The 16,848-nt window shown below is 36.8% G+C and overlaps 1 protein-coding gene across 1 annotated transcript; it reads right to left on the reverse strand.

The window, feature by feature from the left end:
• Positions 1-401: 401 nt before the first annotated feature.
• On the reverse strand, positions 402-16,825 carry ERH (ERH mRNA splicing and mitosis factor). The gene is made up of 4 exons (XM_081290058.1): positions 16,610-16,825; positions 13,972-14,059; positions 8,423-8,543; positions 402-920 (listed from the first exon to the last, which is right to left on the reverse strand). The coding sequence occupies exons 1-4, from the start codon at positions 16,808-16,810 to the stop codon at positions 818-820; spliced, it is 513 nt and encodes a 170-aa protein (XP_081146184.1). The 5' UTR covers positions 16,811-16,825; the 3' UTR covers positions 402-817.
• Between the last annotated feature and the right edge of the window lie 23 nt (positions 16,826-16,848).

A 16,848-nucleotide genomic window follows, 5' to 3' on the forward strand; every position in this document is an offset into this window, starting at 1 on the left:
GTTATATGCATTCAGTAGAGTGATACTGGGTAATGGCACTGACACCTAGCTCCTAGTTGGCTGCATTCCTCTGTTTAGGAATACTGAAGACATTTGGTCTTAGGATATTTTCAACTTACAATGGGATTATGTCCTGATAAACTCATTAAGTCCAGAAGCATCTGTATGATGTTTGTACCAATGTAGATATAAGCTTTGGAGCTACAAATGAGATTTGCTGGACAAATGAGGTAGGTAATAGCTTATTTCACATAAACCACAGCAAAATGTGTTCAGCACGTAAACTTGCCTCAAATTCTTTTGTGTTGTGGCCTACTGGTTTTAAAATTGATAATGTTTTACAAGATAATCCAGTGTTCTGAAGTAAAAAAATAAACAAACAAAAAAAATCACTCAGTGAGAAACCATAACTAAAGAACATTTATTTATTTTTCACTAAGACTTTATCTTGAGGACATAACTAAACTGTGTCAACCACCCCCCACCCGATCTTGAAGGGTTAGTACAGTGAATGTTATAAAGCAGATATGAATAGTTCGAAGGACTGGAACCAACATAAACTGACAAAGAGCAACTGCAACCTAAATCATAAAAATGTTAAAAAAAAAAAAAAAAAGGAAGAAAGAAAAAGGGGGCAACTGGGGTTTCAGATTGAAAAGATCCTCAAAGACCCTCACATTTCATCTAATACATTCAATCTTGGCCAGAGTGTAACAAAATGGAAACAGGATTACTATAATACAAAACTTTCACTACAGCACGCTGTACACACCTGTGTTCCAAGCCCACCCCCAGCCCCCTAATGCTTCCAGCTCAATTATTTCCCGGCCTGTTGAGCCTGCCGACGAAGGAGCACGTAGATCTTCTCTTTGATCCAGTCTTTGTTATAAGGCTGGTATGTCTGGGTATCAGCTCGGTAACTGAGGAACAGAAAGGTCATAAGCAAAGTTACAGTGGTCAATTACTGTCACGTGTTTAAACCTCAAATTATAACTGTCCCATGATGGCAACGATGTGCACACTCCTATACATGATCTCAATGAAAAAGCTGCTTATACAGCTGCTAATTTTTAACCAAAATGAACTTCAGATCACCTAGTATAATCTTATCGTGGGAAAAGAAACCAAGGCCCAGAGCTCTTAAGTTAAATGCTCAATATGTCACATACTTACTTCTCAGCAGAAGGTTTTCAGAGCCCATAGCACACTTAATAGCCAATCACTTAAGGTTACGTGACAAGACTTGGAAAAAGATAAATTTTCCATCTGACCATGTGTTCTTTCTCCCACACAGTTTCTATTTTTACAGTTCCTTTTGTGATTAAAAAACAAAACCAAACTCTAGTATAAACTTTAGATTTGGTAAATTTACTTTTGAATTCACTAAGGAATCTTAAACATACTGGAAAAGAGTTCCTGCTGATTTTTCATATATGATTTTATTTTTTAAATAGTGCTAGGGATTGAACAGGGCAGACAAGCACTCTACCACTGAGCTACATCTCCAGTCCTCTCCTGCAAAAGTAGTTAAGAGAAGTAATCTTATAACCTAGCTAGGTCTGGGTATGCTGGTGCACACCTATAATTCCAGCTACCTGGAAAGCAAGGGAATCCCAAGTTCAAAGCTGGCCAGGGTAACTTAAACTTAGCAAGACCCTGTCTCAAAAAAAAAAAAAAAAAAAACATAAAAGGGCTGGGGATGTAGTTCAGGTCAAGTTTCTCTGGGCTCTATCCCCAGTGCTACAAGTAAATAATTACTGTAAGAGGCCTGTAGAGGAGAATTATCAGAACACATAGCAATCTCCAAAACCTCTCTTAGCAGAAGAGAAGGGTGAAGGTGTAAAGAGTAGCACTAGCAATAAAACTTTCATTGGTTTTCAGAGCCCACAGTACACTTTATAGCCAATCACTTAAGTTAGTCATGCTAAAACTTGGAAAAAGAAACTTTCCAGCTGACCTACAACTGAAATCTAGCTGTTAAGAATACATTCTTTTTGGAGTCCCCCATCTACAGTTACAGTATAAAAAAGCAATAAGCCACAAGAGATTACACAAATACAGTGAAGTGTTTCAAAGCTGTGTGCACCACCTGGTGGGAATGCCACACAGCATCCCAGAAAGATCAGAGCCCTGGTTTACCTTCAGGGGTTCACTTAGTTTGCCCAAGAAGATACCTTAGAAAAACAAAGTATCTGATTTATCAGTTATTATCTCATTTTAGCCATTTAAAAAGTCTTCATTTTAAAAAATTTCTCAGCAAAAAATTATACCAGTAAGTACTTAAGACTTTACCAAATACTAGCTACTGTTTTAAATGTGTGTTCCTTTTTGTAACCCTATACAATTAGGATTACTTTTTTATAAGTAAGTCATCATAGGCTCAAAGAAGTGAAGCAACTTAATAGCTAAGTGATGCTGGACAAGAAAGAGCTTATACGCTCCTAACATCATAGTCCTCACTGTTAACTACCCACCAAGCTAGAAACCTGCATACCAATTTTTGGTAAGGGAAACAAATTCCAAAGTAGGAATGCTTTATATAATGACCATCACAATTTTTCCTCTGGTAAGGCCAGAACTGGTTTATTAAAAAAATGCAAAAGTTTTCCAATTTGTAAAAATTATTAACCAAATATTCTACTAAGCATCCTTGTTACAGTGAGAAACACTCTAAAAAGTAAGATAATTCTCGGCTGGGGTTGTGGCTCAGTGGTAGAGTGCTCGCCAGCATGTGCAAGGCCCTGGGTTCAATCCTCAGCACCACATGAAAATGAAATAAAGACTACAACTAAAAAAAAAATTGGGAAAAAAAAAAAGAAAAAAAAGAATTCTTTTACTGTCATCTGTTCAGGCTTCCTAACTAAATTAGGTGTTCCTAACTAAATAGGTGCTAATCTAATCTACTTTAGGGTGTGGCAGAAGAGACTATAGTATTTTTATTAACATTGAATAAGAATTAAAAACAGAATTTCTCAGAACTTTCATACCTGAATGGGAGAGAGAGAGAGAGAGAGACCATTCCATCCCACAAAATCACTCCTGCAAGCTATTTTCCAGCTCATGAAATAATAATAATGCCTTCTTTATGGAAGGCTGTAAGTTGATGGCTTTTAACTAGCATTTGAAAATGTGACAATTAAATGTTAAGTATATTAATAAAATTCTTAGCTATTGGTACAAATCAATCTTTCAGCCCATTGTTTCTGTAAATGCATGCAGGCATTTATCATAACAATCTGAGGGTCTGAACCAAGAAATAAATCAGCACTGTCTCTGCTGATATCAGGTTGCCTTCCTGATTAGGAGTACCTTCTCATTACAACAGTCGTGGAAGAAAATACCACAAACAAGGAAATCTTGTACATTCAAAAGGCTATTATTTTCATCTTAAAACATAGGTGAGAAAACTGAAACAAGTCCGACAAATTCTCCGTCTAAATTTTTATTAATACAGTTTGCCCTCGGTTTCATCAAGTTATACATTCCATTTTTTTGCTATACTGTTTTTTAGTTTAATATATTTTTTTCGTTGTGATGTTGATGATTCAACCTGGTTCTGGCATGCTAGGCAAGTGTTCTACCACTGAGCTGAACCCTGAGCCTTATACTGCTTTTAAATAAGAGGTTTTGGGGAAAAGGATTTAAAAAAGTCGTGGGTTAGGTTGAGGTAGGAGGACTGAAAGTTCGAGGACAGCCTGGGCAACTTATGAGAGACCCTCTCTTAAAATAAAGGGCTGGGAATGTAGCTCAGTGTAAAGTATGCTCATAAGAAGTGTCACAACAGTATGTGACCTCTTTGGAAATACTTTCTCTAGGATATTCAAATAACAAATGAGACACAACCTAAGTCATGTGGGAAAAATAGTTCTAAATCCTAAATTCAATTTTCAACATTAGAAACAGAAACACAATTTAACCTACAATTTATAGCTTTTCAAAGAGACAATTAAAAACTACAGATTACCATTTATCTCTCTCATACCTGAATTACATGAGCTGGAAAGAATTATCTAGGTAATACTATCTTAGCAAGCTAGATACATTTAAAAGCACAAAGTTATATCCTATCATGAAGTAACATACTTGCAGAATGTCCCTTATAATCAGTGTTTTACTTTGTGTGCTTTTTTTTTTTAGTTGACTCTGACAGCTCTTTTTTTTTTTTTTTAAAGAGAGAGTGAGAGAGGGGGGAGAGAGAGAATTTTTTTAATATTTATTTTTTAGTTCTCGGCGGACACAACATCTTTGTTGGTATGTGGTGCTGAGGATCGAACCCGGGCCGCACGCATGCCAGGCGAGCGTGCTACCGCTTGAGCCACATCCCCAGGCCCACTTTGTGTGCTTTTTGTGTTGCCAAAAACCGGAAACATTTTTAACAGCACAATTTATCATTATGGAGATTGAAATCCACAAATTCATAAATTTTACAGAACATACTTGTAATAAAATCTGTCCTGGCTTCATCAGTCCAGTTAACATGGGGTTCTTGCTGTATATCTGATGTGGCTGTGTTAAGCAAGCAACTGGGGCCTCATAAGTTGTCTTGTGAAGTACATTTATATAAATTTTACAAATAAGCTGGCACGGTGGCTTGTGCCAATAATCCCAGCAAGTAGAGAGTCTGAAACAGGAAGATCCTGAGTTTAAGGCCAGCCTCATCAATTTAGCAAGGCCCTCAGTAACTCAGTGAGACCTTGTCTCAAAAAAAAAAAAAAAAAAAAAAAGGGGGGGGGGAGGGGGGCTGGGGATGTGGGTCAGTAGTTAAATGCCCCTGGGTTCAATTCCCAGTACCAATAAACAAATTTTACAAATGAGCAAATTGAGGTTTAGCAATACTGAGTTAACTGGCCCAAAAGAGTTGAAAAATGGTGAGAAAATTCCAACTCAGCTATCTTTAATTCAGAAACTCCTGTTAGTTCTTAACCACAGCCCCTCCCAAGGTGAGTAAAACAATCTTTCCTTAGTTTTAAGTTACTTCCCATTTACGGGGAATGAGAGATAACTGATGTCTGACTAAGTGATGTTTTAAAAAATCATGAAGATAACCATTCGTTTGTACATGAACTCTATTAAAGCCTTAAGTTCCAAATGAAACATCCAGTCAGTTTTAAATTCCAAATGTAAAAACTTCTCAACGCCAATACACTTGGGACAAATATAAATCTCCAACTTGATCAGATAAATAATTAAGATTTCTAATATAAGATCCCCCAAAATTTAGCATAAAATGTCAGATTCTTTCACTTTTTTAAAAAATATGTATTTTTTTAGTTACAGGTGGACATTATATCTTTATTTTATTTTTATGTGATGCTGAGGATCGAACCTGGTGTCTCACACATGCTAGGCAAGTGCTCTTCCACTGAGCCACAACCCCAGCCCCTCTTTCACCTTTGTTTAGAGAATATAACTCTGTAACATTAAAAAAAGGGGAGGGGGAGGAAAATTACAAATCATTTCAACAAATTATGCTTCAAATCATATTATATGGGTGACATGCATTTTTTTTAAGTTTTAGAGTTGGACACAATACTTTTATTTATTTTTATGTGGTGCTAAAGATTGAATCTAGCGCCTTGCACATGCTAGGCGAGCGCTCTACCGCTGAGCAACAATCCCAGCCCAGTGACATGCATTTTTACAACCGATATTCACTCAGTGCAGTGTGTCAGATACTATTCTAGACATTGGAGATAAAATAGTGAACAAAAACATAGCTGCTTCTTAAATTCTAGACAGTAAAAACACGTTATTGGTGATTTTATGTCTAGTAGATGATTCTGCTGACACTTACGCCCCTCAATGCCAACATCTTTTCCAATATAATTTCCAAACATCTTGTCTCCCTACTTCTCCTCAGCCAGATCCAGCAGACCTTGTCATTATCAATCACCCAATTTTGAGCATCTCATTTGTTTTCTCTGACTCCAGGGAACCTACAATTAAATTGATTCTGTCTCCAGTGCCCCCACCTCCAATTTCATTTTATGGTCACTGATCCCTTATTGTTTCCTTGCACACATCTCCAATCTTTAGCAAAATGTTGACTGACCACGACCTATTCCTTACCTGTAGCCATCCAGGAGTGACTAGAAGAAAGCCCATGATGAGAACAGATTTTACTTTAAATGCATTATCAGGTACCCAAGAGGATACTTAGTTTTTCCCAGAAACCAAGCAACCCTTAATACCTTTGTCCTCTTAGATGATTTTTTACTTCTCCATAAACCTACAACACTTTCTCCTCCACCTGACTTCAGTGTTCTTGCTTCCTATTTTCCTGAAACAGCTGAAGCAATCAGAAAATAATTTCCCCAATCTTCCACCCATACCGCCTAACTTCCCCTCTTTACTACTAATGCACTGTCCAAGATTCTAATGCCATCAATTCCTCCCTCTACTAAATCATCCCACTAGCCTGCAAACTTCCCACTATTTCTCACCTCTTCAAAAACACCCATAAAAGGCTATTTGCTCCTGCAGTTATTAGATATATCTCAATTTCTTTGATGCATTGAATAAAACATTGGTTTTTTATCAGTTGTCTACAATGCCTCTTTTCTCACACCTCTAAAATAACTGAAATCTGAAAATAAAAACTTTGTCACTCTACCAAAATTGCTTTGGAAGTCACCAAAGACATTCTCAGTGCCACTCCAGGAATCACTTCTCAGATCCCATTTGTTGGACTATCAATAACATGAAACACTTCTGTACTGGCTTCTAGAATATCACTGCTCCCAGGACCTCTAATCTACTCTACACTCCTCTGTACCCTTATAGGCTTTTATACAAGTTTCAAACACATCAGGGCAGGGCACACTCTTGTCTCAGAACTCTTACAACTAGCTGTCCCCTTCCCCTCTGTCTGGTACATTTTTTTTTCTTCTCTGTAGATATCAGGATGGCTTATTTTCTCATCCAAGTTTATAATCAAACATCACCATTTTAGTGAACCACTTTCTAGCTACTGCAAGTAAAAATCCAAGGATGTAGCTCAGTGTAGAGTGCTTGCTTAACATGTGTGAGGTCCTGGGTTCCATCCCTAGCACAAAACACAAAAAACTGCAACATATCTACACAAGGCCCTCCTCGTCCCTAAACACAGTCAACCCTCCGTATCCACAGTTCTACATTCTCAGATTTGAACAGCTTATTGAAAATACTGGGGGAGGGGGCATCTGTACTGTCAATGTACAGACTTTTAAGTGACCCAGAGATGATTTAAAGTACATGGGAGGATGTACACAGGTTATATGCAAATAGCATACCATTATACAAAGGAACTTAAGCATCCTCAGATTTTTGATATCTGCAAAGGTAGAGAATCCTTAGAACCAATGTCCATAGATACTGAGAGGTGACTGTACTTGTTGGGTTAACACTCAACAAATATTTATTAGAATAAGATATATACATATTAATTTAAGATACATGTTAGACTATAATGATACCTATAGTTCTGTTGGCCTCAATTTCCTGAACTTATTTAGATATAAATTTCTTATTAACATATCTAAGACCAGAAGTGGATCATATGAATGTTATGAGCAAGCAAAACTCCAAAATCCTAAGGAAATGCTTGTCTTCACCAAGAATCTCAGGGGAGACAGCATGGTGCAGCCAGATACTAGGCTTGGCTGAATTAATGGTCCAGAAGTGCCTTTGGGTAGGTCCGTATGTTTTCAACACTGCTCCCTCATATTCTAACTTGGTGCCTGGCATATAGTAAGTATTCAAGCACCTGATGACTGAATGTCATCCTAAAGTGCTTCCATTTTTCTCTGTAAAATGAGCTGTATTTATTGTTTCTCATTCACAGATGGTGAGAAGACTGAGTCAATCTTTAACACTTTATGCTTCTTAGTAGTAGTGATAATCAGCAGATTATAAATACAAAATATTTATTGTTATAAGAGAAACATTTTAAAAAATCTAACAAATCTCTGAGAATAAAAAATGTAAGGGTCTAAAAATAACCCTCATTCTAATAAAAATATTGTGTAAATAAAATATTTACACAAAGCAGGATTAAAATTAAATTTCAATTCTATATATATTTAAGTTTTAAAAAGAACAATCTTAGTTTTAATTCAAAGCCAACTACTTTAGGATAAAGACTGGAAGATGCGGGGGTCTAAGAAAAAGATTAGGTATTAAAAAAAAAAAGGATATGAAATTTATTAATTACAAGCCTCTCTGCATAGTAACTGTATCAATAGCAAAGTTTAAGATATCCTGCACCTTTGGCATTATGTTATGAACTTAATTTATGATCTATATATGTAAGTAAAATATTAACTAGCATAAAGTATGCAAAATGCAAATACCAATATCAGACACAATGAACTTCCAATATCATAAATCACCTCAGATACACAATAGAAAAATGCAAGTTAAAGATAAGGTGGCAAGTACTCACACAAGACAGCTGAGGTCTGCCAGATCATCGATGAAATCAAACAACTGACTTATATCATATGTGATAGAGGGGCTGTTGGGATTCATTCTCTTCAGATGTTCTTCATACATTTTACAAACTCCTGAAAGAGGAGGGAAAAAGAACTTACAACTGCATAAGGCTGTATATGAGTAGTTCTTTATGTTGATATCATATTTATTTTAGTAAAATTGGGCTGGGAAAAGAACTGTAGCTTGATCATTTTAATTACTGCCACTAGCAACTTTACAAATTCACTAGAATGTTGGTAGCCATTTTGTGCCTTAATAATAAAATGATTACTTCAAACCATTGGAGCTAAATGTGCTTTAAAGGTTTGTCATCGGATGGTTCAAAAAAATTGTAACCTAGGGCTGAGGATATAGCTCACTGGTAGAGCACTTGCCTAGCATAAATGGGTTTGATCCCCAGCATACACACACACACACAAGGATAATACTGTGGTTTGTTAAGTCAGATTTTTCAATAAATCTTCCAAAAACTACAAAGTATGTAAAGAAAAACACCACACTTTGGAATAATGGTGACAAATAGCTTGCCTTTGGATTTTGATGCAACAACAATAACAACATATCAATAAAAATTGGCAATAGGTCTATCTTAAGGGTTTTTGGGGTTTTTTTTTGTACTAAGGATTAAAGTCCAGGGTACTCAACCACTAAGCCACTGAGCCATATATCCCCAGCCCCTTTTATTTTTGAGACAGGATCTCACTAAGTTGTTGAGGCTGGTCTTAAACTCGTGATCCTACTGTCTTAGCCTCCAGAGTCACTAGGATCACAGGCATGTGACACCACACCCAGCTTGAAGCTTGTCTTTTTTAAAATTTTTTTTAATGTTTATTTTTTAGTTTTTTAGGTGAACACAATGTCTTTATTTTATTTTTATGTGGTGCTGAGGATCGAACCCAGTGCCTCACGCATGTTGGCGAGCATGCTACCACTTGAGCCACATCCCAAGCCCCCAAAGATTATCTTAATGTGGTACTTAAGATCCTGAATCCTAGATTCCAACAGACCTGAATTCCAGCTCTACCTTTAGTAATTATGAAATCCTGGGCAAATGACTCTACCAATAAGCCTTTCCTATCAAAGGGAGATAACAATAGTACCTCTTCATATGATTTTGAGGATTATGTGAAATAATGAAATAATAAAGCATTAGCACTTCTCTACTCAAATATAATAAAGATACTAAAATAAGCAAAGTCACATCACTAACAATTGTCTATAGAGCACATTATCTGGAAAGGATATAAAACCAATAAAATAAACTCATTGTTCACTTTAAAAAGACATCGATTCATAGCTACCGTTATGTTTAATGGTGAAAGACTGGATGCTTTTCTGCTTAGATTAGGAAGAAGACTGAAATGTAACAGAACTAATGAATGAGTAGAGCAAACTTGCAGGATGTAAGATCAACATATGAAAATCAACTGAATTTCTAGACCTAACAATAAACCAATAGAAAATGAAAAAAAAAAAAAAAAAAAAAAAAAACAAAAAAACAAACCACTCCATTTACAATGGTATAAAAAAGAATAAAGTTCTTGGGAGCAAATTTAACAAAAAAGAAGCACAAGACTTGTACACTGAAAACTACAAAATGTCATTGAAAGTAAAGACCTAAATATATGAAAAGGAATCCAAGTTCATGGATTGAAGATTTAATATGATGTGCAGTGGACACACCTGCTTTTCATTCCAACTACTGGGAAGGTGGAGACAGGAAGATTTCAAGTTTGAGGCTAGCCTGGGAAACTTAGTGAGACTCTGGCTCACAATAAAATTAAAAAAAGAAAGAAAAAAAAAAAAAAGTTCAGTGGTAAGAGTGCTCACTTAGCATACATGAGCCCCAGGGGGTTCAATCCTCAGTACTGAAAAAAAAAAAAAAAAAAAAAAAAAAAAAGAGAGAGAGAGAGAGAGAGAGATGGTAATACTCCCTCCAAATGATCTATGTATTTAATGCAATACCTACACTGAGCTGGAAATAATCTGAAATAATGAAATAATAAATGGACAAGTTGATCCTAAATTTGACATGGATATTCAAGAGATCCAGGATAACCAAACTATTTTAAAAAGAACAAAGTTCTGATTTAAAACTTACAAAGCTATTGTAATTGAGAGAGTGATACTAGCATAAGGACAAGCACATATATCAGTGTAACAGAAATGAATCCAGAAACAAACCTTCACATTTATAGACAAATGCTTTTCATTAACAGTGTCTAGAGGGCTGGGGTTGTAGCTTGGTGCTAGAGCGCTTGCCTCACATATGTGAGCCCCTGGGTTCAATCCTCAGCACCACATAAAAATAAATAAAAAAATAAAGATATTGTGTCCATCTACAACTTAAAAAAAAAAAAAACAGTGCCTGGAAAACTCAACAAAGAATTAATGATCTTCAACAAATGGTGCTAAGACAATTGAATAGTCTCGTGCAAAAAAAATGAAGTTGGGTCCATTCTTCACACCATAAATAAATAATCATTCAAAATGGACCAGAGACCTGAAAGTAATTGGTAAAATGATAGAAAGTCTTAGAAATCTGGGCTTCGTGGCACACACCAGCAGCTTGGGAGTGTAAGGCAGGATTCCAAGTTGAAAGCCAGCTTCAGCAGGATGGCAAGGCCCTAAGCAACTGAGCAAGACTTTGTCTCAAAATAAAACTTTTTTTTTAAAAAAATGGGCTGAGGATGTCGCTCAGTGGTTTTTTTGGTGCTCCTGGGTTCAACCCAAGCGCGCGCACACACACAAAAAAAAGTCTTGGAAAAAAACATGAATATTTGATTAGACCAATGGTTTCTTAGATGACAAATCATAAGCAATGAAAGAAAAATCACATAAACTGGACTTCATGAAAATTAATATTCATGCTGCAAAGGACACTATTCAAGAAACAAAAAAAAAAATCACATTATGTGGTTTAAGGATGTGGTAAAGGACTTGTATCCAAAATACATCAAGAACTTCTAAAACTCAGCAATATGCTCAATAAAAAAAGTGAACTGATGATCTGAACAAAGAGCTCACCAAAGAAACAGATGGCAAATAAGTGTATAAAAAAAGGTCCAACATTGTGTATCACTCACTGATCACCTCCACACACTTATTAGATTTGCTTAAACCTGAAGTTATGACATCACCAAACATTGGCAAGGATGCAGAGTGAAAGGAGTGCTCACTCATTTCTGGTGGGGACATAAAATGGTATAGCCACTTCTATAGACAGTTTGGCAGTTTCTTACTAAGTCAAACATAGTCTTAACCAAATGATCCAATAATCACGCTACTAGGTTTTTACCCAAATGAGTTGAAAATGTACATCCATAAAAAAACTCATGTGGCTTTAATAATAATTGCCCCAAAAGAAGCAACAAAGGTGTTCTTTAATAGGTAAATAGATAACCAAACGGTGATATGTTAATACAACGGAATATTATTCAATAAAAAATAAAAGAGCTAAAACACATGAAAAAACACAGGTGAAAGAAGCTAATCAGAAAATGCTACATACTATGTAATTCCAACATGACATTTTGGAAATGGCAAAACCAGAGATAGAATAATGGTAGATACATGTCTTATACATACATTAAAGTCTATAAATGTTCAAAACAAAAAGTGAACCTTAATGTAGAACTGTGAACTTTAATTAACATCAATATTGCTTCATCAAGTGAAACAAATGTATCACACTAATACAAAATGTAGTATTAAGGAAAACTGGGAGGGGACAGGGAAAGAATGGTCGGTTGGGACTCTACTTTGCAATCTTTTTGTTTATTTATTTGCAAGGCAAGCACTCTACCAACTGAGCTATATCCTTAGCTCTCCAATCTTTAAAAAAAAAAATAAACCTAAAGCTGCTCTAAAAAATAGTCTTCATTTTAAATTTTTTTTTTTGGGGGGGAGTAAAAGTTCTGCTTTACAGGGAAATATTAAGTAACATAACAAAGAAAATAGATGAAGAAAATTATCATTTGACAATCACCATGTAAGAACTGATTCAGTAATTTTGCTTTAATATTTTTAACTTTTTTTTTTTTTTAAACAGCTCTGGGAGCAGGGTGCAATGATGCATGCCTGTAATCTCAGTGGTTCAAGAGGAGAATCCCCACAGGAAATTCCCAAGTTCAAAGCCAGCTTAATCAAAAGCAAGGTGCTAAGCAACTTGGTGAGAATTTGTCTCTAAGTAAAATATAAAATAGGGCTGGGGACATGGCTTAGTGGTTGAGTGCCTATGAGTTCAATCACTGCTACCACCCCTCCTCATCCCATCAAAAAAAAGAAAAAGAAAGCAGCACTGGGAATAGAGCCTAGGGTCTCATGCATGCTAGTTCAGTGCTTTATCACTGAACTACACACTCGGATCCTCATTTGTTAACTTTTAAAAATGGAAAATATAGCACCATTTCTAATTTTAAAAAAAGAAGAAAAAAAAAAAAAGGAGCTATCCAGTCATGGCAAGACATGGAAGAACCTTAAATGCATATTGTTAAATGAAAGAAGCCAGCACAAGAAGGCTACATGTGATAATAATTTAAACCATTAAGTACAGTCAGCACTTCATGTACATAGATTTGGCATCCATGCATTCAACTATGAATTAAATACATATGAAGAAAGAAACTGCATTCGTACTGAACAATACAATTTTCATGTCATTATTCTCTAAACAATAAAGTAGAACAACTGTTTACATCGCATTTATACTATATTAAGTATTGTAAATGACTTAGATAAAGTATGCAGGAGGGTTTATGTAGGTTATATGCAAATACCACACCATTTTATATAAAGGACTTGAACATCTGCAGATTTTGGTATCTGTGAGGAGGTCCTGGAACCAATCATTCAAGGACAATGAAGAATGCCAAAATACGACATTCTAGAAAAGGCAAAACTATAGAGATGGTAATAAGATCACTGGTTGTCAGGGGTCTGGAGGGTGTGGCAGGAAGAACAAACAGGCTGAACACAAATAATTTTTAGGGCTGTCAAAGTATTTTGTATGATTCTCTAATGGTAAGTTCATGACTTCATGAATTTGGCAAAATCCATAAAACTGTAGTATGCAAAGAATAAACCCCAATGTAAAATATGGACTTTAGCTAGCTTTTTAGAAGATATCTGATTACTAGTAGCTTTTTTTCAGTTATACTCATTGTTGGTTTTATATGGCAGATTTTAAGTCTAAACCAGTTAGTTTTTATTTGTGAATATCCAATCCACATACTCCAATGGGGGGGGGGGGCGTTAAAGTTTAAACTCAGGGGTACTCGCCAACTGAGCCACATCACCAGCCCTATTTTTTATTTTATTTAGAGACAGGGTCTCACAGAGTTAATCGGTGCCTTGCTTTTGCTGAGGCTGGCTTTGAACTCATGATCCTCCTGCCTCAGCCTCCTGAGCCACGGTGATTACAATTGTGAGCATTAAAGCATATCAGGGCAGGAAAAATAACCTCAAAGATTTCTACTCCTTGATTAGTGTTAAACTTACCTTCCATGCATTCATTCACAGATTCATAGTCAGCATAAGTTCTGCCTTCTGGCCTCTTGGTTGGCTGTACCAGCAGAATGGTATGAGACTACAGGGGAAAAAGGAATTTCAATGTAAGTTTCAGACTTATATTTGAGAAATTCACATTATGACATAAAATTCCCATTTATGCCACAATACATGTCAGTTATTAAAATGTAACTGATCAGGTTGTTCATCGTACAATATTTAGGCTTTGGCCCAAGCGTGATATTAACAGCTGTATTCACCTCTCTCCTGTAAGGTCTCCCGGGTCCTAATGACTCTTTCTCAAAGGTGGAGTTCACTTATTGGCTGCAGGCACTCAGCAAAAGTTCCTTTGTACTGCCTTTTCTTTCCAACTAAATTATAAACCTACAAAGGTTTTCTGTCTCCACTGATCACTTTTTATCTCCAGCCCTATTAAGTTCCTAATTAAAAACTTGGATAGAGAAAAATCATTGCAAGCACTGTATCACCAATGTTCTTTTTCCAACTTTAGCACAATGGTAGAATCATATTTTATATAGAGGTTACAGTCTAACATCAAGGCATAAGAAAAACTGGCTGTAAAAAATTAGTATTGCCCTAAAAAAATCCATTAAACTATTCACCTGGTAGATGACTACCCTTCAGGAGCTATCTTATAGCAAAATCAATTATTTTTAAACACTGGATTCATGAAATTGTTAGACTGATTTAAAACAGTAAGAAATAAGAATATGCCTGAAGAACAGATAGATTTATGGCTTCCCTCTCATGCTTACTGGGGAGCATGTTTCTGTTGGTGGGTCAATTTCAGGGTTTCTCATTCTCTATTACATTTTGGGATAGATGATTCTCTGGTCATTGTAGGACGTTTAGCATCATCCCTGGCCCATACCCACTAGATTCCACATTTTCCTCCCAAAGTTGTGAAAACCAAAAATGTTTCCAGATATTACCAAATGTCCCTGGAGTTTGGGAGAATCTTGCTCAGTTGAGAATCACTACTCTATTGAAATTATCCCCTTGCCACCCCCCCTTTTTTGCCATGCATGCAGGGATGATTAATTAAATACTAACATAAAGCTCTGGGTTCACTTGCCTAGTGTGTGTGAGTAGGGGTGGGGGGAAATTTCTGTATCATTTGCCATACTATTGCACTCTGCAACAGGGCTTGTGTTATACACTAGCTATACCAGTTGCTATTATATTCACTTTGTTCTAGTTCTAATACAAATTAAAGGCTAATTTATTTCAAAGAATAACATACAGAAATAATTATATTGTACATTGCTTTTCTTATCTAGTCTTAAAATCAACCAGAGGGCAAAGTTTATATTCCCCCCCAAAAAAGGATTAAAAACTACTAGAATGAAATGTGATTATATTTTAAAAGTCATGCAAAATTCCCTTAATAAAAACCTTATTCTGATTGCCAAACAACAGTGATTCTTTCTGATGAATAGTTAACCTGGCTTTGAAAAGCAAAGTCCCACACATATGAACCCGAAATAGAGTCATTCTTTTATTGCAGAATTATTACAATACATAGTTTGCTAATTAGTTTCAAATGCTTTCCCCAAACTTAAAACAAAAGAGAAACAAACTGAAGCTATCACTGACAACTGTCTATTGAAAATGGATTGATATTTGTTGCTGTCACTTTCTCAGAATTTAAATATTTTAATACAATACCAAATAGTGATTTACAAGTAGAGAAAGAAGGAAACTCAGGTAGATGACTTAGGCAAGGTCACATGGCTAGTTATGGCAAAATGGGAACTAAAACCTGGCCTTCAATTCTCAGTCCTCCTTAGAAGACTACATTGGGTCAAACACTGAAGCAACTCAGAAAGTACAACCTGGAAAAGTTAGCTTGTTAACAATAACTGCAACAACCAGAAAAAGAAAGAGTAAATGTAGAAAAACCCTGCGTCCCTGTAATCCCTGTTGCCATCTCCCTTTTGATTTAAAAGCAAAGCAAACGAAAAAATCCAACCACTTCGCTATCACCCTAATCAGATTCTAAAAGGCCTGAACTCCGAGCTGAGCCTATCTTTTCAGAAGAGTACAAGGGTAAGAATGGGGATTGAGGTTGATTGAAACGCTAAATGATGCACCCACAGATCTTAGAAAACACAAAATTCTTTTTTTAAAAAAGGCCAAGTGCAGGAAAACAATAGGGAATGGTTGAAGAAGCACACTACAAAGCAAATATGACTCCGCCTGGCCCACATGCGGGGTACAGTAAATTGACAAATCTGTCAGTTTCGGAAACATCCCCTAGGCCATTGTTCCTACAGTAAGCTTGACTATTTGGAGGCAAAAAGCACCATCATCTCGCCTTCCTCCACCAACTAGCACTCGGGAGAGAGCGCGTTCTTAGGCCCACCGCACGCTTTGATCCAAAAAACAGGCGGGCGCGCAACGGCAGGGCGGACCCGGGTCCGGGGCCTAAAGCCAGGCCCGGCGTCTCCACGGCGGGAAGAGGGAGAAGGGTCGACCCGCGAACTGCAGGGGCCGGGAGCAGCACCCTGGCGAAAGATGGTTGCGCGTGGGAAGGCCAGGAAGATGTACGGGGCAGAAGTTGCCCCGAAGGCTGGGGGATTCAGGTAGCCGCTGAGGCCTTTCTCACCATCGCGCCAAACTCTTCTTTGCTGCAGCCGCTGTCGATACTGCCGCCGCACACGAGCTCAGCCACAACGCCGCCAACAGCCAATCCCCGCGAGAGGAGCCGCAGGAAGTCGTCGGAAGCACGACGCAAAAAAGCCTTTTGGACCATAGAGGTGTACTCATTTCCGGCAGCTAGAGGAGATACTGACTCAGCTACAGCCATCTTTTATAAGGGCGATGAACTATGTAAAGGAAAGTTTC

This window comes from Spermophilus citellus (genome assembly GCF_964194105.1).
Source record: "Spermophilus citellus genome assembly, chromosome: 4".
Classification (NCBI taxonomy): domain Eukaryota; kingdom Metazoa; phylum Chordata; class Mammalia; order Rodentia; family Sciuridae; genus Spermophilus; species Spermophilus citellus.